The sequence below is a fragment of the Dromaius novaehollandiae genome, unplaced genomic scaffold, assembly GCF_036370855.1.
Source record: "Dromaius novaehollandiae isolate bDroNov1 unplaced genomic scaffold, bDroNov1.hap1 HAP1_SCAFFOLD_216, whole genome shotgun sequence".
Lineage (NCBI taxonomy): Eukaryota > Metazoa > Chordata > Aves > Casuariiformes > Dromaiidae > Dromaius > Dromaius novaehollandiae.
Window position 1 is genome coordinate 739 of NW_026991478.1, and position 22,731 is coordinate 23,469.

Sequence of the window (22,731 nt, forward strand, 5' to 3'; positions counted from 1 at the left end):
CCCAGACCCTGCAAGAGCCCCCCAAGCCCCCCAGGAGCCCCCCAACACCCCCAGACCCCCCTAACCCCCCCAGATGCCCCCAACACCCCCCTAGAGCCCATCTGGACCCCCAACCCCCCTCAAGAGCCCCCAAGACCCCCCCCAGCACCTCCCAAGCCCCCCCAGGAGCCCCCCAACACCCCCAGACCCCCTAAACCCCCCCAGATGCCCCCAACACCCCCCTAGAGCCCATCTGGACCCCCAACCCCCCCTCAAGAGCCCCCCAAGACCCCCCCGGACCCTCCAAGCCCCCCCAGGAGCCCCCCGACACCCCCAGACCCCCCTAAACCCCCCAGGAGCCTCCAACACCCCCCAGGAGCCCCCCCGCCCCCCCAAGAGCCCCCAGACCCCCCCAGGAGCCCCCCAACACCCCCAGACCCCCCAGGACCCCCCCGCGCCCCCACCTTGGCGGCCTCGTCCTTGGGGGGGGCCCAGCGGCCCTTGCGGGGCGCCGGGGGGGGGCGCCGGGGCCGTAGGGCTCCAGGGGGGCCCCCCGGCGGGGGGGTACCGCAGCTCCAGGGCGCTGCCCGGCAGGGACCTGGGGGCGGGGGGGGGACAGGGGGCACGGACCCCCCCGGCCCCCCACACATGGCGTCACGGGGGGGCCGAGAGGGGGGTCTGGGGCAATAGGGGGGTGCTGGGGAGGTCCGGGGGGTCCTGGGGGGGCCCTGGGGCAATAGGGAGGTGCTGGGGGGGCCTGGGGGGGGGCCTGGGGCAATAGAGGGGTGTTGGGGGGGCCTGGGGGGCCCTAGGGCAATAAGGAGGTGCTGGGGGGGCCTGGGGGGGGCCTGGGGGGGGCCTGGGGCAATAGGGGGGTATTGGGGGGCCTGGGGGGGGCCTGAGACAATAGGGGGGTGCTGGGGGGGTCCTGGGGGTCCCAGGGGGTCCCTGGGGCCATGGGGGGTCCTGGGGGGTCCTGGGGGTCCTGGGGGGCCCCGGGGCAATAGGGGGGTGCTGGGGAGGTCCTGGGGGTGCTGGGGGGTCCTGGGGCAATACGGGGGTGCTGGGGGGGTCCTGGGGGTCCTGGGGGGGCCCTGGGGCAATAGGGGGGTGCTGGGGGGGTCCTGGGGGGCCCTGGGGGGTTCTGGGGGGTCCTGGGGCAATAGGAGGGTGCCGGGGTGCCCTGGGGGGGGCCCTGGGGCAATAGGGGGTGCTGGGGGCGCCTGGGGGGCCTGGGGCAATAGGGGGGACATTGGGGGTGTCCTGGGGGGTCCCAAGGGGTCCCAGAGGCCTTGGGGGGGTCCTGGAGCCCTGGGGGGGTCCCAGGGGGTCCCTGGGGTCCTGGGGGGTCCTGGGGTCCTGGGGGGCTTCCAGGGCCCTGGGGGGGTTGGGGGTCCCAGTGCCTTGGGGGGGTCCCGGGGGGTCCCAGGGCCCTTGGGGGGTTCGAGGGGGTCCCAGGGCCTTGGGGGGGTCCCAGGGGGTCCCTGGGGCCATGGGGGGTCTGGTGGGGTCCCATGGCCCTGGGGGGTCCCAGGGGGTTCAGGGAGGTCAGGGCGGTCCCAGGGCCCTGGGGGGATCCCGGGGGGTCCCGGGGGGGTTTGGGGGGTCAGGGGGTCCCAGGACCCTGGGGGGGTCCCAGGGGGGTCCCAGGGCCATGGGGAGTTTGGGGGGGGGTCCCAGGGCCTGGGGGGGTCCGGGGGGTCCCTGGGGCCATGGGTGGGTCCCACGGCCCTGGGGGGGGTCCTGGGGGGTTCAGGGGGGTCCTGGGGGTCCCTGGAGCCACGGGGGGGGTCCCGGCCCCCCTACCTGGAGTAGGAGGAGCCGGGGCGGCCGCGGAGCTGGTCGATCTCCATCTGCATGCGCTCCATCTCGGCCAGGAGCTGCTCCTGGGGGGCCGGGGGTGAGGGGGGGTCCGGGCCCCCCCCGAGCCCCCCCAGACCCCCCCTCCGGTACCTTGTTGAGCAGCAGCTCGTCCTGCAGCTTCTTCATGTTGGCGATTTCCTCGCTCAGCGAGTTCTGGGGGGGCCGGGGCGGGTTGGGGGGGCTGGCAGGGCCGAGGACCCCCCCCGGACACCTCTGACCCCCCCCAGACCCTTTCAGCCTCCCCAGGGACCCCCAGACCCTCCTGCACCCCCCCCCAGGCTGCCTGCCCTCTCCCCGAGGGTGCCCCCAGACCCCCCCCAGACCCCCTGGAGCCCCCCCCGGCATCCTGGGACCCCCAGGACCCACCAGAAGCCCCCCAGCCCCCCCCCAGGACCCTCCCAGGACCCCTGCACCCCCAGCCCCCCTCAGGAGGCTCCCAGGCCCCCCAGGACCTCTCTAGGACCCCCCCAGGGACCCCCAGACCCCCTCAGGACCCTCCTAGGACCCTCCCAGGCCCCCCCAGGCCCCCCCAAGACCCCCCTAGGGACCCCCCAGGACCCCTTCACGACCTCCCCGGACCCCTCGTGACCCCCAGGCCCCCCCATACTCCCCCTGGGACCCTCCCAGGCCCCCTGGACCCCTCAGGACCTCCCTGGGACCCCCAGGCCGCCCCAGACCCCCTTAGGAACCCCCAGGCCCTCTCAAGACCCTCCCAGGACCCCCCAGGACCTCTCAGGCCCCCAGGACTCCCCAGGACCCCCAGGGAGCCAGGCCCCACTCCAGGCCCTCCAACCCCCCCCAGCTGTCCCCAGGAGCCTCCCAGGCCCCCCCAAGACCCCCTTAGGCATCCCCAGGACCCCACTAGGGACCCCCAGACCCCCTCAGGACCGCCCAGGCCCTCTCAGGACCCCCCAAGGCCCCCCAGGACCCCCAGGACCCCTTCATGACCTCCCTGGACCCCTAGGACCCTCCCAGGACCCCTCCAGGCCCCCCCGAGACCCCCTTAGGGACCCCCCAAGGGACCCCCCAGCCCCCCCAGGCACCCCCAAGACCCCCCTAGGGACCCCCAGGACCCCCTAGGACCCCCCCAGGCCCCCCAAGACCCCCTTAGGACCCACAGGACCCCCCAGGACCCCCCAGTCCCCCCAGGCCCCCCCGAGACCCCCCTAGGGACCCCCAGGACCCCCTAGGACCCCCCCAGGCCCCCCAAGACCCCCTTAGGGACCCCCTAGGACCCCCCCAGGCCCCCTCAGGACCCCCCCGGGCCCCCCCGGCCCCCCCGGGCAGCACCTTCTCCTCGAGGGCGCCCATGCGCTCCTTGAGGTGCAGCTGGAGCCGCTCGTTGGACTCGGACAGGAGCCGGTCGACGGTCTCCGAGAGCCGCTTGTTGTGCTCGTCGTTCATCTTCTCCCGCTGCCGGGCCTGCGGGGGGGGGGACGGGGGCGTGGGGACCCCCCCGGGACCCCCAAAACCCCGGGGACCCCCCCCAGGGCCCCCAACTCCTCCTGGGACCCCCCCAGGGAGACCCTGGACCCCCCCAGGGTCTCCCAGGGCCCCCAACACCTCCTGGGACCCCCCCAGGGAGCTCCAGGACCCCCCCCAAGGGGTCCCAACACCTCCTGGGACCCCCCCGGACCCCCCCAAGGTCTCCCAGGGACCCCCCCAAGGGTCCCCAGGGACCCCAACACCTCCTGGGACCCCCCCAGGGACCCGCAGGACCCCCCCAAGGGGTCCCAACACCTCCTGGGACCCCCCCGGACCCCCCCAAGGTCTCCCAGGGACCCCCCAAGGGTCCCCAGGGACCCCAACACCTCCTGGGACCCCCCCCAGGACCCCCCAAACCCTCATGCACCCCCCAGGTTCCCCCGAGACCCCCCCCAAAGCCTCAGGGCCCCCCCGGGCCCCCCCCCGGGCCCCCCCGGCCCCGCACCCGCTGCAGCTCCTGGTTCTTCTCCTGCAGCTGGGCCTCGAGCTGCCGCAGGCGCTCCTCGAAGTTCCCGTGGCGCTCCTCCGCCTGCGCGGGCACCGGGGACGCGGGGACACCGGGGATGACAGGGACACCGGGGACAGCGGGGACAGTGGGGACGACGGGGACAGTGGGGACGACGGGGACAGCAGGGACACGGGGATGGCAGGGACGGTGGGGACGGCAGGGACACCGGGGATGCGGGGACACCAGGGACACCGGGGATGACAGGGACACCGGGGACAGTGGGGACAGTGGGGATGACGGGGACAGTGGGGATGACAGGGACAGCAGGGACACGGGGATGGCAGGGACAACAGGGACACCGGGGACAGTGGGGACAACAGGGGTGACGGGGACGACAGGGGTGACGGGGACAGCGGGGATGACAGGGACAGTGGGGACAGCAGGGACAGCGGGGACACCAGGGATGATGGGGACAGCGGGGACAGCGGGGACCACGGGGACGACAGAGATGATGGGGACCACGGGGACACGGGGGACAATGGGGACGATGGGGATGACAGGGACAGCAGGGACAGCGGGGACACCAGGGATGATGGGTAGCCATGGGGACGTGGGGATGGGTGGGGACGTGGGGACCAACAGGGACATGGGGACCCATGGGGACGGATGGGGACATGGGGATGGATGGGGACACAGGGACCAACAGGGACATGGGGACATGGGGACAGATGGGGACACGGGGACGGATGGGGACACGGGGATGGATGGGGACATGGGGACACGGGGATGGGTGGGGACATGGGGACACGGGGACCCACGGGGACACGGGGATGGGTGGGGACATGGGGACACGGGGACCCATGGGGACACGGGGATGGATGGGGACATGGGGACACGGGGATGGGTGGGGACATGGGGACACGGGGACCCACGGGGACACGGGGATGGGTGGGGACATGGGGACATGGGGACCCATGGGGACACGGGGATGGATGGGGACCCATGGGGACACGGGGATGGGTGGGGACATGGGGACACGGGGACCCACGGGGACACGGGGATGGGTGGGGACACGGGGATGGGTGGGGACATGGGGACACGGGGACCCACGGGGACACGGGGATGGGTGGGGCCATGGAGCCCCAGGGGACCGATGGGGACACAGAGGGATTGGGGACGGGGTCGGGCGGGGACGCGGGGTGAGACGGGGACACGGGGGACGACGGAGACGTGGGACGGGTGGGGACACCTTGGTGAGCAGCGACCCCCCCCGAAGCCCCCCATAACCTCCTTGGTAGCCCCCCATGACCCCTGGGAGCCCCCCCCAGCCTCCTGGTAGCCCCCCCAGCCCACCTAGGGAGGTTGGTAGCCCCCCAGGAGCCCCCCCTGCCCCCCCCGTGCCCCTTGGAGAGGGCAGTAGCCCCCCCTGTGGCCCCCCCTGTCCCCCCCCATGCCCCCCCCGGGCACCTTGGAGAGGGCAGTAGCCCCCCCTGCCCCCCTTGGTGAGGTCGGTAGCCCCCCCCGCCCCCCCGTGCCCCCCCCCGTGCCCCCCCGGGCACCTTGGAGAGGGCAGTAGCCCCCCCTCCCCCCCCGTGGCCCCCCCGCGCCCCCCCCGGGCACCTTGGAGAGGGCAGTAGCCCCCCCTGCCCCCCTTGGTGAGGTCGGTAGCCCCCCCTGCCCCCCCGGTAGCCCCCCCCGTGCCCCCCCCGCGCCCCCCCGGGCACCTTGGAGAGGGCAGTAGCCCCCCCTGTCCCCCCCCCGCGCCCCCCCCGGGCACCTTGGAGAGGGCGGCCACCCTCTGGGCCAGCTGGGCCTCGATCTCGGGGAGGGTCTCGGCCTTCTGCAGCGTCTGCTGGAGCTTGGCCTTGGCGTCGGCCAGCCACTCCTGCAGCTGCCGGCCCTTCTCCTCGCTCTGGGGGGGCACGGGGGGGCGCGTCACCCCGGGGGGCACGGGGACAGGGACGTCACCGCGGGGGGCATGGGGACGCCACTCCTGCAGCTGCCGGCCCTTCTCCTCGCTCTGGGGGGGCACGGGGGGGGCACGTCACCCCGGTGGGCACGGGGACAGGGATGTCACCCCGGGGGGCATGGGGACGTCACCGCGGGGGGCATGGGGACGCCACTCCTGCAGCTGCCGGCCCTTCTCCTCGCTCTGGGGGGGCACGGGGGGGGGCACGTCACCCCGGGGGGCACGGGGACGGGGACGTCACCCCGGGGGGCACGGGGACAGGGATGTCACCCCGGTGGGCAGGGGGACGTCACCGCGGGGGGCATGGGGACGCCACTCCTGCAGCTGCCGGCCCTTCTCCTCGCTCTGGGGGGGCACGGGGGGGGCACGTCACCCCGGTGGGCACGGGGACAGGGATGTCACCCCGGTGGGCATGGGGACGTCACCGCGGGGGGCATGGGGACGCCACTCCTGCAGCTGCCGGCCCTTCTCCTCGCTCTGGGGGGGCACGGGGGGGGGCACGTCACCCCGGGGGGCACGGGGACGGGGACGTCACCCCGGGGGGCACGGGGACAGGGATGTCACCCCGGTGGGCAGGGGGACGTCACCGCGGGGGGCATGGGGACGCCACTCCTGCAGCTGCCGGCCCTTCTCCTCGCTCTGGGGGGGCACGGGGGGGGCGCGTCACCCCGGGGGGCACGGGGACAGGGACGTCACCCCGGGGGGCATGGGGACAGGGACGTCACCCCGGGGGGCAAGGGGACGTCACCGCGGGGGGCATGGGGACGCCACTCCTGCAGCTGCCGGCCCTTCTCCTCGCTCTGGGGGGGCACGGGGGGGGGGCGCGTCACCCCGGGGGGCACGGGGACAGGGACGTCACCCCGGGGGGCACGGGGACGGGGACGTCACCCCGGGGGGCACGGGGACGGGGACGTCACCGCGGGGGGCAAGGGGACGTCACCGCGGGGGGCATGGGGACGCCACTCCTGCAGCTGCCGGCCCTTCTCCTCGCTCTGGGGGGGCACGGGGGGGGCGTCACCGCGGGGGGCACGGGGACAGGGACGTCACCCCGGGGGGCACGGGGATGGGGACGTCACCCCGGTGGGCAGGGGGACGTCACCTCGGGGGGCACAGGGACAGGGATGTCACCCTGGGGTGCAGGGATGTCACCACGGGTGCAGGGGGATCAACATGGGGCACGGGGACGTCACCGTGGGACATGGGGATGCCACCATGCGGCACGGGGGTGCCGGGGTCCTGGGGGTGCTGGGGGGTCCCATGAGTCCTGGGGGGGGTCCCAGGGGGTCCCATGGGTCCCAGAAGGTCCCAGGGTGACCCAGGAGGTCCCACAGGTCCCAGCATCTCCTGGGGGGTCCCGAGAGGTCCCATGGGTGCCGGGGGGGTCCCATGGGTGCTGGGGGGTCCCAGGGGGTCCCACGGGTCCCAGGAGGTCCTGGGGGGTCCCATGAGTCCTGGGGGGTCCCAGGGGGTCCCACGGGTGCTGGGGGGATTCCAGGGGCGCCGGGGGGGGTCCCATGGCTGCCAGGGGGTCCCAGGGGGTCCCATGGGTCCCAGGAGGTCCTGGGGGGTCCCAGGGCTGCTGAGTGGTCCCAGGGGGTCCCAGGGTCTCCTGGGGGGTCCCAGGGGGTCCCACGGGTGCTGGGGGGTCCCACGGGTCCCAGGAGGTCCTGGGGTGTCCCGGGAGTGCTGGGGGGTCCCAGGGCTGCTGAGTGGTCCCAGGGGGTCCCAGGGTCTCCTGGGGGGTCCCGAGAGGTCCCATGGGTGTCAGGGTGTCCCACGGGTGCTGGGGGGTCCCACGGGTCCCAGGAGGTCCCGGGGGTGTCCCAGGAGTGCTGAGGGGTCCCAGGGCTGCTGAGTGGTCCCAGGGGGTCCCAGGGTCTCCTGGGGGGTCACGAGAGGTCCCATGGGTGTCAGGGTGTCCCACGGGTGCTGGGGGGTCCCAGGGGGTCCCAGGGAGTCCCATGGATCCCAGGAGGTCCCGGGGGGTCCCAGGGCTGCTGAGTGGTTCCAGGGGGTCCCAGGGTCTCCTGGGGGGTCCCGAGAGGTCCCATGGGTGCCAGGGGGTCCCATGAGTCCTGGGGGGTCCCAGGGGGTCCCACGGGTGCTGGGGGGTCCCACGGGTCCCAGGAGGTCCCGGGGGTGTCCCGGGAGTGCTGGGGGGTCCCAGGGCTGCTGAGTGGTTCCAGGGGGTCCCAGGGTCTCCTGGGGGGTCCCAGGGGGTCCCAGGGGCGCCGGGGGGGTCCCGGGGCACCGGGGGGGTCCCGGGGGGGGTCCCACCTGGCGGTAGAGGGAGTCCTTGCTGGCCAGCTCGTTCTCCAGGCGGTCGTTGGCGTCGTGCAGGGAGGTGGCCTCGCGCTGGGCGCTCAGGTAGCGCTTCTCCAGCGTGGTGATGCGCTCCTCCATGTCCTCCCGCTGCGCCAGCGCCTGCGGGGACGGGGGGGACGTGGGGGCCGCGGGGACGGGGGGGCCGCGGGGATGGGGACGCCACGGGGGGGCCGCGGGGAGGCAGGGATGGGGAGGACGTGGGGACGGGGCCACCCTGGGGACGGGGCCACCATGGGGATGGGACGACGTGGGGACGGGACGATGTGGGGATGGGACGACATGGGGATGGGGACAACGTGGGGACAGGGCCACCATGGCAATGGGATGACATGGGGATGGGGACAAGGTGGGGAAAGGGCCACCATGGGGACAGGGCCACCATGGAGATGGGACGATGTGGGGACGGGGCCACCATGGGGATGGGGCCACCATGGGGATGGGACGATGTGGGGATGGGTCACCCTGGGGATGGGGCCACCATGGACATAGGATGACATGGGGATGGGATGACGTGGGGATGGGGCCACCATGGGGATGGGACGATGTGGGGACAGGGCCACCACGGGGATGGAGCCACCATGGAGATGGGACGACGTGGGGATGGGGCAACCACAGGGACAGGATGGTGTGGGGATGGGATGACATGGGGACAGGGCCACCATGGGGATGGGACCACCATGGAGATGGGACGATGTGGGGATGGGGCCACCACGGGGATGGAGCCACCATGGAAATGGGATGACGTGGGGATGGGACGACATGGGGACGGGGCCACCATGGGGATGGGACGACGTGGGGACGGGGCCACCACGGGGATGGGGCCACCATGGAGATGGGACGACGTGGGGCTGGGTCACCCTGGGGACGGGACCACCGCGGGGACGGGGACGGGGACGGGGTCCCACGCATGGGGGGGGGGGTCCGGGCGGCACCCACCTCCTTGAGGTCGCGCTGGAGCTTGGCGCCGCCCTCCTGGGCCTTGGCCAGGTCGCGGTGGGCGGCCGCCAGCTCCTCCTGCAGCTGGGCCAACTGGCGGCAGAGCAGGGCCAGGCGCTCGCGCAGCTGGGCCACCTCGGCCCGCTGCCGGCCCAGCGCCGCCTCCAGCTCCCCCTCGCGCCGCCGGCCCTCCGGCCCCCCCGCCGACGGCGAGGACGACGACGACGGGGACGACGACGGGGCCTGCGTCACACGGGGGTCAGACGCCACCCGTGTGTGTCGTCCCCCCCCGCCCCGGCCCCGCCGACGCTGCTGCCACCCCCCCGCCCGAGAGGGACCCCGGCGCGGACCCCCATCTTCCATGCAGGTGTCAACACCTGGGCCTTGGGGATGCTCCTGGGGTGCAGGAACCGGCCCTGACCTTGGCCACGACCTTGGCCATGACCTTGACCCCCAGCCTGACCCCCAGCCCAAGCCGGACCCCGACGCAGACCCCATCCCTGGCGCAGATGTCAACATCTGGACTTCATCTGCTGCCCCTGGGATGCAGGAACCGGCCCTGACCTTGGCCATGACCTTGGCCATGACCTTGACCCCCAGCCTGACCCCCAGCCTCAGCCGGACCCCGACGCAGACCCCAACCCCGGTGCAGGTGTCAACATCTGGCCCTTGGCTGCTGCCCCTGGGATGCAGGAACCGGCCCTGACCTTGGCCATGACCTTGACCCCGGCCATGACCCCGACCTTGACCCCGAGCCCGGCCACGACCCCGACCTCTGACCCCCGACCCCGGCTTCCGCCCCACACACCCTGACCCCCCCCCCACAGGGGCCGGGGCATGGGAACCCCTTGACCCTGCGTGACCCCCCGTGACCCCTGTGACCCCCCCGTGACCCCCCGTGACCCCCCCATGACCCCGTACCGGGGGGTCGCCGTCCTTGGGCGCGTCCTCGAGGCCGGAACGGCGCCGGGCCAGCTGCTCCCGCAGGGCCAGCGACTGCGGGGAGGGGGTCAGCGGCCCCACGGCGCCCGCCCCGCCCCATAGCGCCCGTCCTAGGGGGCCCCCGGGGTGCCCTGACCCATAGCACCCACCCTAGAGTGGTCCCCTGCCCCATAGCACCCGCCCCATGGTGCCCCCCTGCCCCATAGCGCCCGTCCTAGGGGGCCCCCGGGGTGCCCTGCCCCATAGCACCCATCCCAGGGTGGTCCCCTGCCCCATAGCGCCCGCCCCAGGGTGCCCCCCTGCCCCATAGCGCCTGTCCTAGGGGCCCCCCGAGGTGCCCTGCCCCATAGCACCCATCCCAGGGTGGTCCCCTGCCCCATAGCACCCGCCCCAGGATGCCCTGGGGTGCCCTGACCCATAGCACCCACCCTAGGGTGTTCCCAGGGTGCCCTGCCCCATAGCGCCCGCCCCACGGCGCCCGCCCCGCCCCATAGCGCCCGTCCTAGGGGGCCCCTGGGGTGCCCTGACCCATAGCACCCACCCTAGAGTGGTCCCCTGCCCCATAGCACCCACCCCAGGGTTCCCCCCTGCCCCATAGCACCCACCCCAGGGTGCCCTGGGGTGCCCTGACCCATAGCACCCACCCTAGGGTGTTCCCAGGGTGCCCCACCCCATAGCGCCCGCCCCGCCCCATAGCGCCCAACCTAGGGTGCCCCTGGGGTGCCCTGACCCATAGCACCCACCCTAGAGTGGTCCCCTGCCCCATAGCACCCGCCCCAGGGTTCCCCCCTGCCCCATAGCACTCGTCCTAGGGGGACCCCAGGGTGCCTTGACCCATAGCACCCACCCCAGGATGCCCCCCCCGCCCCATAGTGTCCACCCCAGGGTGCCCCCTTGCCCCATAGCACCCACCCTAAGCTGCCCCCGGGGTGCCCTGCCCCATAGCACCCACCCCAGGGAGCCCTGCCCCATAGCACCCCCCGCCCGGCCCCCCCCAGGCCCCCCCACCTCCTGGTTGGAGACCTCCAACTCCTCCTCGAGGACGGCCACCCGCTCCAGGGCCACCCGCAGCCGCTCCCGGACCTGCGGGGACGGCGTCAGCGGCCCCCGGGACCCCCAGGGCGGCCCCAGACCCCCCCCCCGGGTCCCCCTGGACCCCCAGGACCTGCAGGACCCCCAAGGTGACCCCAGGCCCCCCCGGGTCCCCCTGGACCCCCAGGATCACCCAGGACCTCCAGGACACCCAAGGTGGCCCCAGATCCCCCCCCCCCCAGATCCCCAGGGTCACCCCAGGACCTCCAAGGTGTCCCCAGACCCCCCCGGGTCCCCCTGGACCCCCAGGATCACCCAGGACCTCCAGGACCCCCAAGGTGGCCCCAGATCCCCCCCCCCCCCAGATCCCCAGGGTCACCCCAGGACCTCCAAGGTGTCCCCAGGCCTCCCAGGGTGTCCCCAGGCGCCCAGGACACCCCAGGACACCTTGGGTGTCACCATGCCCCCCCTAGGTCCCTTAGGTCCCCCCAGACCCTCAGGGTCACCCCAGGGTCCCCAAGGTGTCCCCAGGCCTCACCGGGTCCCCCTGGACCCCCAGGACCCCCAAGGTGGCCCCAGACCCTCTCCCTCCAGGTCTCTTGGGTCCTCCTGGACCCCCAGTGTCACCCCAGGACCCCCAAGGTGTCCCCAGATGTCCAGGGTATTTCCAGTCCCCCCCCAGGGTGTCCCCAGACCCCCCCAGGTCACCTCAGGACACCTCGGATGTCACCAGGACCCCCACCAGGGTCTCTCCGGACCCCCAGGATCACCCAGGACCCCCAAGGTGGCTCCAGGCCCCCCCAGATCCCCAGTGTCACCCCAGGACCTCCAAGGTGGCCCCAGGACCCCCAAGGTGACCCCAGACCCCCCCGGGTCCCCCTGGACCCCCAGGATCACCCAGGACCTCCAGGACCCCCAAGGTATCCCCAGGTCCCCCAGGATCCCCACTGTCACCCCAGGACCCCCAAGGTGGCCCCAGACCCACCAGGTCCCCTGGGTCCCCTGGACCTCCAAGGTGTCCCCAGGCCTCCCAGGGTGTCCCCAGGCCCCCAGGTCACCTCAGGACACCTCAGATGTCACCAGGCCCTCCAGGGTCTCTCTAGACCCCCAGGGTGACCCAGGACCTCCAGGACGCCCCAGATGTCCCCAGAGTCCCCCCCCCCCAGGTCCCCTGGGTCCCCCAGACCCCCAGTGTCCCCCCAGGCCCCCCGGGGTGCCCGTCACCTTCTCGTCGAGGGCCTTGTGGTGCTCGAAGAGGGACTTGAGGGCCTTGAGCACCTCGACCTCGGAGGAGACGCCGGCGGGCGACTGCGCCTGGCGCTTCACCACCGTCATGCGCAGCGAGCGCTCGTGGCGCGACACCAGGCACTCCAGGTGCTCCAGCAGCAGCTGGGGACACGGGGACATCGTTGGGGACATTGGGGACACCAGGCACTCCAGGTGCTCCAGCAGCAGCTGGGGACACGGGGACATCGTTGGGGACATTGGGGACACCAGGCACTCCAGGTGCTCCAGCAGCAGCTGGGGACACGGGGACATCGTTGGGGACGTCGGGGACACCGGGCACTCCAGGTGCTCCAGCAGCAGCTGGGGACACGGGGACATCGTTGGGGACATCGGGGACACCAGGCACTCCAGGTGCTCCAGCAGCAGCTGGGGACACGGGGACATCGTTGGGGACATTGGGGACACCAGGCACTCCAGGTGCTCCAGCAGCAGCTGGGGACACGGGGACATCGTTGGGGACATCGGGGACACCGGGCACTCCAGGTGCTCCAGCAGCAGCTGGGGACACGGGGACATCGTTGGGGACGTCGGGGACACCGGGCACTCCAGGTGCTCCAGCAGCAGCCGGGGACACGGGGACATCGTTGGGGACGTCGGGGACACCGGGCACTCGAGGTGCTCCAGCAGCAGCCGGGGACACGGGGACATCGTTGGGGACGTCGGGGACACCGGGCACTCCAGGTGCTCCAGCAGCAGCCGGGGACACGGGGACATCGTTGGGGACGTCGGGGACACCGGGCACTCCAGGTGCTCCAGCAGCAGCCGGGGACACGGGGACATCGTTGGGGACGTCGGGGACACCGGGCACTCCAGGTGCTCCAGCAGCAGCCGGGGACACGGGGACATCGTTGGGGACGTCGGGGACACCGGGCACTCCAGGTGCTCCAGCAGCAGCTGGGGACACGGGGACATCGTTGGGGACGTCGGGGACACCGGGCACTCCAGGTGCTCCAGCAGCAGCTGGGGACACGGGGACATCGTTGGGGACGTCGGGGACACCGGGCACTCCAGGTGCTCCAGCAGCAGCTGGGGACACGGGACATCGTTGGGGACGTCGGGGACACCGGGCACTCCAGGTGCTCCAGCAGCAGCCTGGACACGGGGACATCGTTGGGGACAGCGGGGACACCGGGCACTCCAGGTGCTCCAGAACCTAAGCACGGCCCCCCTCCCGGGGACACGGGGACATCGTTGGGGACATTGGGGACACCGGGCACGTGGGAGGGGGAATCAGGTGCTCAGGGGACACGGGGGACATTGGGGACATTGGGGACATCGGGGACACCAGGCAGCCCTGCAGCCGCTGGGGACTGGTCGGTGAGGGAGGGGGCCGGGGCCGCGGGGACCTGGGCCGTGGGGACAGGGGACAGGGGAGCGGGGACCGGGGACAGGGCGGCGGTGGCCTCACCCGGGTGTTGTTGCGCTCGGCCTTGAGCTCGGCGATCTCCTCCTCCCGCTCCAGCAGCTGCTCCCGGCAGGCGCCGAGCTCCTTGGTGAGAGCCGCGAACTCCTGGGGACATGGAGGGACACGGGGGGACATGGGGGGACATGGAGGGACATGGGGGACATGGAGGGACATGGAGGGACATGGGGGGACATGGGGGGACATGGGGGGACATGGAGGGACATGGGGGACATGAGGGACATGGAGGGACATGGAGGGACACGGGGGACATGGGGGACATGGGGGACATGGGGGGACATGGGGGACATGGGGGACATGGGGGGACATGGAGGACATGGGGGACATGGGGGACATGGGGGGACATGAGGGACATGGAGGGACATGGGGGACATGGAGGGACATGGAGGGACATGAGGGACATGGAGGGACATGGAGGGACACGGGGGACATGGGGGACATGGGGGGACATGGAGGGACATGAGGGACATGGGGGGACATGGGGGGACATGAGGGACATGGAGGGACATGGGGGACATGGGGGACATGGGGGGACATGGAGGGACATGAGGAACATGGGGGGACATGGAGGGACATGGAGGGACATGGGGGACATGGAGGACATGGGGGGACATGGAGGGACATGAGGAACATGGGGGGACATGGAGGGACATGGAGGGACATGGGGGGACATGGGGGACATGGAGGGACATGGGGGGACATGGAGGGACATGGGGGGACATGGGGGACATGGGGGACATGGAGGGACATGGGGGGACATGGGGGGACATGGGGGGACATGGGGGACATGGAGGGACATGGGGGACATGGGGGACATGGAGGGACATGGGGGACATGGGGGACATGGGGGGACATGGGGGGACATGGGGGGACATGGAGGGACATGGGGGACATGGGGGACATGGGGGGACATGGAGGGACATGGGGGGACATGGGGGGACATGGGGGGACATGGGGGACATGGAGGGACATGGGGGACATGGGGGACATGGAGGGACATGGAGGGACATGGGGGGACATGGGGGGACATGGAGGGACATGGGGGGACATGGGGGACATGGGGGACATGGAGGGACATGGGGGACATGGGGGGACATGAGGGACATGGAGGGACATGGGGGGACATGGAGGGACATGGAGGGACATGGGGGACATGGAGGGACATGGGGGACATGGGGGACATGGGGGGACATGGGGGACATGGAGGGACATGGGGGACATGGGGGACATGGGGGGACATGGGGGACATGGAGGGACATGGGGGACATGGGGGACATGGGGGGACATGGGGGGACATGGAGGGACATGGGGGGACATGGGGGGACATGGGGGACATGGGGGGACATGGGGGGACATGGAGGGACATGGGGGACATGGGGGACATGGGGGGACATGGGGGACATGGGGGACATGGAGGGACATGGAGGGACATGGGGGGACATGGGGACATGGGGGACATGGGGGACATGGGGGACATGGAGGGACATGGGGGGACATGGGAGGACATGGGGGACATGGGGGACATGGAGGGACATGGGGGACATGGGAGGACATGGGGGGACATGGAGGGACATGGAGGGACATGGGGGACATGGGGGGACATGGGGGGACATGGGGGGACATGGAGGGACATGGGGGGACATGGGGGACATGGGGGGACATGGGGGGACATGGAGGGACATGGGGGACATGGGGGACATGGGGGGACATGGGGGGACACAGGGGGGACATGGGGCACAGGCACGTGTTGGCCACCCACCTCACCGCCCCTCCCTTTAACTCTGCCCCTCCCCAGCTCCCCGTTAGCCCCGCCCCCTCCCTTAACCCCGCCCAGCTATTAGCCCCGCCCCTTTAGCCCCGCCCCCACCAAGCCCCACCTCCAGGTCCAAGCCAGGGCAGGGCAGGGCTGAGCTGCTGCTGCCGCATGGCCCGGGGGGGCGGGGCTTCCCCTCGGCCACGCCCCTGGCCACGCCCCTTTTAGCCCCACCCCCATCCCCACGTGCAGCAGGGCGGCGCTGAGCTGCTGCAGCGGCAGCATGGGCACGGGGGCGGAGCTCCCCTTGGCCCTGCCCCTCCTTAGCCCCACCCCCTCCTTAGCCACGCCCCTTGTTTGGCCACGCCCCCATCCCCACGTGCAGCAGGGTGGTGCTGAGCTGCCGCATGGGCACGGGGGCGGAGCTCCCATTGGCCCCGCCCCTGGGCCCGCCCCCTGGAGGCCACGCCCCTGGAGGCCACACCCCCTCATCACGTGGGGCAGGGCAGTGCTGAGCTGCTGCTGCAGCATGGGCATGGGGGCGGAGCTCCCCCTAGGCCCCGCCCCCTCTAGGTCCCGCCCCGTGATACCGCCCCTTTTAGCCCCGCCCCCTCGAGGCCCCGCCCCCTCATCACCTGGGGCAGGGCGGCGGTGAGCTGCCGCTGCAGCGCCTCCTCCTCGTGCGCCAGGCCGCGCAGCTCCCCACCCCCCGTGACCCCGCCCCCTTTTGGCCCCGCCCCCTCTTGGCCCCGCCCCCTCATCACCTGGGGCAGGGCGGCGGTGAGCTGCCGCTGCAGCGCCTCCTTCTCGTGCGCCAGGCCGCGCAGCTCCCCACCCCCCGTGACCCCGCCCCCTTTTGGCCCCGCCCCCTCTTGGCCCCGCCCCCTCATCACCTGGGGCAGGGCGGCGGTGAGCTGCCGCTGCAGCGCCTCCTTCTCGTGCGCCAGGCCGTGCAGCTCCCCACCCCCCGTGACCCCGCCCCCTTTTGGCCCCGCCCCCTCTTGGCCCCGCCCCCTCGAGGCCCCGCCCCCTCATCACCTGGGGCAGGGCGGCGGTGAGCTGCCGCTGCAGCGCCTCCTTCTCGTGCGCCAGGCCGCGCAGGCGCAGTTGTGCGGCCGCCAGCGCCTCCTGGGTGTCGCGCAGGGTGTCGAGGAGGCGCTCGCGCTCCGCCAGCATCTGCGCCATGAGCGGCTCCAGCGCCGCCTCGTCGGCCGCCCCCCCGCGCCCCCCCTCGCTGATGGTGGGCAGCACCTCGCACATCATCGCCGCCCGCCGCCGCCGCCGCCGCCGCCGCGGCCGGCCCTGCCGGAGCCCCCGCCGCCGTCACCCCCGGCCGTCCCACGCGGGGCAGCCCCCACGCACGGGGGACCCCCGGAACCCCCCCTCCCGGGACCCCCCCAGACCCGAGACCCCCGGGAGCCCCCGCGTGTGGGAGCCCCCCCCCCCCAGGACCCCCCAGGCCCGGGACCCCCGGGAGCCCCCGCGTGTGGGAGCCCCTCACGCACGGGAGCCCCACCCCCCCGGGACCCCACCCCCCCCAGGCCTGGCGGCCCCCGGACACCTGGGACCCCCGGGAGCCCCCACGTGTGGGAACCCCCCAGGGACCCCCCCCCAGACCCCCCAGGCCTGGGAGCCCCCACGTGTGGGAACCCCCCCGCAGGACCCCCCAGGCCTGGGACCCCCGGGAGCCCCCATGTGCGGGAACCCCCCCCCGGGACCCCCCCCCAGGCCTGGGACCCCCAGACACCTGGGACCCCCGGGAGACCCCGCGTGTGGGAGCCCCCCCCCCCAGGACCCCCCAGGCCCGGGACCCCCGGGAGCCCCCCCGTGTGGGAACCCCCCCCGGGACCCCCCCCCCGGGCCTGGGGGCCTCTGGACACCTGGGACCCCCGGGAGCCCCCCCGTGTGGGAACCCCCCCGCAGGACCCCCCAGGCCTGGGACCCCCGGGAGCCCCTGCGTGTGGGAAACCCCCCCCGGGACCCCCCAGGCCTGGGACCCCCGGGAGCCCCTGCGTGTGGGACCCCCTCACGCACGGGAGCCCCCCCCCGGGACCCCCCCCCCCCAGGCCTGGGACCCCCTGGATACCTGGGACCCCCGGGAGCCCCCACGTGTGGGAGCCCCCCCCCGGGACCCCCCCCAGACCCCCCAGGCCTGGGAGCCCCCACGTGTGGGAACCCCCCCGCAGGACCCCCCAGGCCTGGGACCCCCGGGAGCCCCCGCGTGTGGGAACCCCCCCCCGGGACCCCCCCCCAGGCCTGGGACCCCTGGGAGCCCCCCCATGTGGGAACCCCCCCCCAGGACCCCCCAGTCCTGGGACCCCCGGGAGCCCCCACGTGTGGACCCCCCCATGCATGGGAGCCCCCCCACCTGGGACACCCCCCGGCCTGGGACCCCCGGACACCTGGGACCCTCCCTGGACATCTAGGAGCCCCCACACCTGGGACCCCCCCACGCATGGGACCCTCAGATGCCTGGGACCCCCCCCCCCGGACACCTGGGACCCTCCCGGACACCTGGGACCCTCCCCATGCATGGGAGCCCCCCCACCTGGGACCCCCCCCCGGACACCCAGGACCCCCCTGGACATCTGGGACCCTCCCTGGGCACCTGGGACCCCCCATGCATGGGAGCCCCCCCACCTGGGGCCACCGGACACCTGGGACCCCCCGAACACCTGGGAGCCCCCCAGACATTTAGGATCCCCCCCACCTGGGACCCCCCCTGGGACCACCCAGACACCTGGGACCCTCCCCCCCACCTGGGACCCCCCCGGGACACCCAGGACCCTCCCTGGATGCCTGGGACCCCCACACATGGGACCCCCCCACACCTGGGACCCCCCAGACACCTGGGGCCCCCCGGACACCAGGGACCCTCCCTGGACATCTGGGGCCCCCCATGCATGGGAGACCCCCACCTGGGACCCCCCCGGACACCTGAGACCCCCCCCCCCCACACCTGGAATCCTCCATGCCCGGGAGCCCCCGGACACCTGGGACCCCCGGACACCCGGGACCCCCCTGGACACCTGGGACCCCCCATCCATGGGAGCCCCCCAACCTGGGACACCCCCCCCCCCCCCGTCTGGGACCCCCCCCGGACACCTGGGAACTGTCCCCACCTGGGACCCCCCCCCCCATGCATGGGGCCCCCCCGGGCACCTGGGACCCTCCCCGATGCCTGGGACCCCCCCCCATGCATTGGAGCCCCCCCACCTGGGCCCCCCCCATGCCTGGGACCCCCCCGGGCACCTGGGCCCTTCATGCCTGAGACCCCTGGGGACACCTGGGACCCCCCCCAAACCTGGGACCCCCCGGGCACCTGGGACCCCCCCCCACATACACATGTGGGACCCATCATGCATAGGACCCCCACACACACATTTGGGACCCCCCCACCCCGGACACCTGGGCCCTCACATGCATGGGACCCCCCCCCATGCCTGGGGGAACCCCCCCCCCGGACGCCTGGGCCCCCCCCCAGGACAAACAGTCCCCCCCCCTCCAGGTGCCCAGGTCTCCCCGGACGCCTGGGCCCCCCCCAGGACAAACAGTCCCCCCCCCCTCCAGGTGCCCAGGTCTCCCCGGACGCCTGGGCCCCTCACGTGAGTGCCACCCACGTGTGCTGCCCACCCGGGTGCTGGCCGCGCTGGGGCCACCCCGAAGCGGGGCCGGGGCGCAGTGAGGGGTGCTGGGTGCCGTGGGGTGCAGTGCGGGGTGCAGTGCGGGTGCTGGGTGCCGTGGGGTGCAGTGAGGGGTGCCGTGGGGTGCACACTGCATGCAGTGAGGGTGCCGGGGTGCAGTGGAGTGCAGTGAGGGTGCTGTGGGGTGCAGTGAGGGTGCTGGGTGCAGTGGGGCATGCACTGCATGCAGTGAGGGTGCTGGGGTGCAGTGGAGTGCAGTGAGGGTGCCGTGGGGTGCAGTGGGGCATGCACTGCATGCAGTGGGGGTGCTGGGGTGCAGTGAGGGTGCTGGGGTGCAGTGAGGGGTGCTGTGGGGTGCAGTGAGGGTGCTGGGGTGCAGTGAGGGGTGCAGTGGGACACACACTGCATGCAGTGGGGGTGCTGGGGTGCAGTGAGGGTGCTGGGGTGCCGAGGGGTGCCGTGGGGTGCACACTGCATGCAGTGAGGGTGCTGGGGTGCCGTGGGGTGCAGTGCGGGGTGCCGTGGGGTGCACACTGCATGCAGTGAGGGTGCTGGGGTGCCGTGGGGTGCACACTGCATGCAGTGAGGGTGCTGGGGTGCAGTGCCTGCAGCGTGGGGGCAGGGCGATGCACAGTGCAGGCAGTGAGGGGCCCGGGGCGCAGTGCAGGCAGGGAGGGGTGCAGGGAGGACAGGGTGGGTGCAGTGGGTGCAGTGGGTGCAGTGCAGGCCGCGTGGGGGGCAGCCGGCCGCTCAGTGCCTGCAGTGCGGGTGCAGCGAGGGCAGGGGCGGCCGCAGCGGGGTGCAGCGCATGCAGGGAGGGGTGCAGCGGGCTGTGCAGTGCAGGGTGGTGGGGTGCAGCGCAGGCAGCGTGGGTGCAGCGGGCTGCACAGTGCAGGCAGTGCCCACAGCGGGCGATGCAGTGAGAGGTGCCGGGCGTGCAGTGCGGGTGCAGCGGGCCATGCAGTGGGTGCAGTGCATGCAGTGGGTGCAGTGCAGGAGCAGTGCAGGGCGCCCGGCCTGGGCTGCAGTGAGTATTTGGGGGTCACTGCGCGCAGTGGGGCGCAGGGCGTGCAGTGGGGGGCACTGGGGGGGTGCAGTGCATGGGGGCACTGCAATGGGGGTGCAGTGGGGGCACAAGGGCCTGGAGGGGCAATTGGGGGGGGCAAATGGGGGGGTGCAGGGCCCCGGGGCGCAGGGTGCAACGGGGGGCAATGGGGGTGAAATGGGGATGCAATGGGGGTGCAATGGGGGGGGGTGTGATGGGTGCAATGGGGGGGGTGTGATGTGGGGTGAAACTGGGGTGCAATGGGGATGCGATGGGGGTGTAAATGAGGTGCAACGCGGGTGCAATGAGGGTGCAATGGGGGGGCAGGGGGGGCAATGGGGAGGATGCGGGGGGAGGGGTGCAATGGGGGAGCCACAAGGTGCGGGGGGGGGGGGTTCAAAGGCGGGATTGCAAATGGGGGGGCTGCAATGGGGGGTGATGCAATGGGGGACACAGTGGGGGGGTGCAATGGGGAGGTGCAACGGGGGGGTGATGCAATGGGGGGGTGCAATGAGGGGATGCAATGGGGGGACACAGTGGGGGGTGCAATGGGCAGGATGCAATGGGGATGCAATAGGGGTGCAATGGGGGGTGCAATGGGGGGACACAGTGGGGGGTGCAATGGGGGGATGCAATAGGGGTGCAATGGGGGGGTGCAATGGGGGGGACACAGTGGGGGGTGCAAGGGGGGGGATGCAATGGGGATGCAGTGGGGGGGTGCAATAGGGGTGCAATGGGGGGGGACACAGTGGGGGGTGCAATGGAGGGATGCAATGGAGGGATGCAATGGGGGGGATGCAATAGGGGTGCAATGGGGGGGACACAGTGGGGGGATGCAATGGGGGGGATGCAATGGGGGGGACACAGTGGGGGGTGCAATGGAGGGATGCAATGGGGGGGTGCAATGGGGGGTGCAATGGGGGGATGCAATGGAGGGATGCAAGGGGGGTGCAATGGGGGGGACACAGTGGGGGGTGCAATGGAGGGATGCAATGGGGGTGCAATGGGGGGATGCAATAGGGGTGCAGTGGGGGTGCAATGGGGGGATGCAATGGGGGGATGCAATAGGGGTGCAGTGGGGGGGTGCAATGGAGGGATGCAATGGGGGGTGCAATGGAGGGATGCAAGGGGGGTGCAATGGGGGGATGCAATAGGGGTGCAATGGGGGGTGCAATAGGAGTGCAATGGGGGGGACACAGTGGGGGGTGCAATGGGGGATGCAATAGGGGTGCAATGGGGGGATGCAATGGGGGGGATGCAATGGGGGGGACACAGTGGGGGGGGCAACGGGGGGATGCAGCGGGCAGGATGCAGTGGGGGGGCAGAGCGAAGGTTGCAGGGGGGGATGCGAAAGGCGGGTGCCACGGGCGGGATGCGGGGGGGGGGGGCGAGGGGAGGGGGCGCCGGGGGGGGCCAGGGCGGCGGCGGGGGGGGCGCAGGCCCCGGCTCCTACCTCGACTGGTGCTGGCGCTGCGGCAGCTCCGGCTGCAGGAGGCGGCCGCCCGGCGGGGAGGGGGCTCCGGGGGTCGCTCCGCCGCCCCCCGCCGCCCCCGCGCCCGCTCCGGCCCCGCCGCCGCCCCGGGCCCGCCCGAGCCCCGCCGGCCGCCGCCCCCCGCCCGCCCCGGGCAGGCGGAGCCCCCCCCCGCGCCGCCGCCGCCGCCGCCGCCGCGGCCCCTTTAAGAGAGCGCTGACGGACGGCGCCGACGGCCAATGGGCGCGCGCCGCGGGCCCGGCGGCCGCCGCGGCCCCGCCCCGGCGCGGGGAGGGAGGGGGGAGGAGGCGGGCGGCGGCGCGGCGGGGCGGCGCGGCCAATGGGAGGGCGCGGGGGCGGGGCCTGCCGGGGGTGATGTCATCGGCGGAGGGGACGGGGGCGCGCGGGACACGCGCGTCGCCATGGAGACGGGCCCCTCCCGCGCCGCGGGTCGCCATGGAGACGGGCCCCTCCCACGCGTGTGTGTCGCCATGGAGACGGGCTCCTCCCACGCGCGTGTCGTCATGGAGACGGGCCCCTCCCACACACCCGTGTCGCCATGGAGACGGGCCCCTCCCACGCGTGTGTTGTCATGGAAGCAGACACGCCTCCCCCACGCGTGTCACCCCGACACACCCCCACGCGTCACCCCGACACGCCTCGCCATGCGTCACCCTGACACACCCCCACGCGTCACCCCCACACGCCTCCACGTGTCACCCCGACACATTTCCCTGTGTCACCCCAACACACCCCCTCACACGTGTCACCCTGACACACGCGTCACCCTGACACACGCGTCACCCTGACGCGCCTCCCCACACATCACCCCCACACGCCTGACACACGCGTCTCACCCCAACACCTCCCACACACGTCACCCAGACATGCCTCCCCGTCACCCTGACACACCTCCCACGTGTCACCCCAACACGCCTCCCCCACGCGTGTCACCCCAACACACGCTTCCCCACGCGTCACCCCAACACCCCCCCGTGCCATCCCAACACACCTCCCCGTCACCCCCCCACGCTTGACAAACTTGTCACCCCACCACGCCTGACACACACTTGTCACCCCCCCACGCCTGACACACACACGTCACCCCCCCACGCCTGACACACACTTG

General features: G+C 73.1%; 1 protein-coding gene across 1 annotated transcript; it reads right to left on the reverse strand.

The window, feature by feature from the left end:
- Positions 1 to 443: 443 nt before the first annotated feature.
- Positions 444 to 21,880, reverse strand: LOC135326767 (liprin-alpha-3-like; the record flags this gene model as incomplete). The annotated part of the gene is given in 16 exon segments (XM_064504533.1): positions 444 to 497; positions 500 to 534; positions 537 to 577; positions 1,786 to 1,865; positions 1,933 to 1,995; positions 3,133 to 3,264; positions 3,773 to 3,856; positions 5,553 to 5,687; positions 8,022 to 8,168; positions 9,006 to 9,248; positions 9,927 to 10,001; positions 10,956 to 11,030; positions 12,204 to 12,368; positions 13,675 to 13,776; positions 16,481 to 16,744; positions 21,585 to 21,880. Coding segments are annotated over 15 exon segments (1,656 nt in total), but the record flags the coding sequence as incomplete, so codon positions are not given.
- Between the last annotated feature and the right edge of the window lie 851 nt (positions 21,881 to 22,731).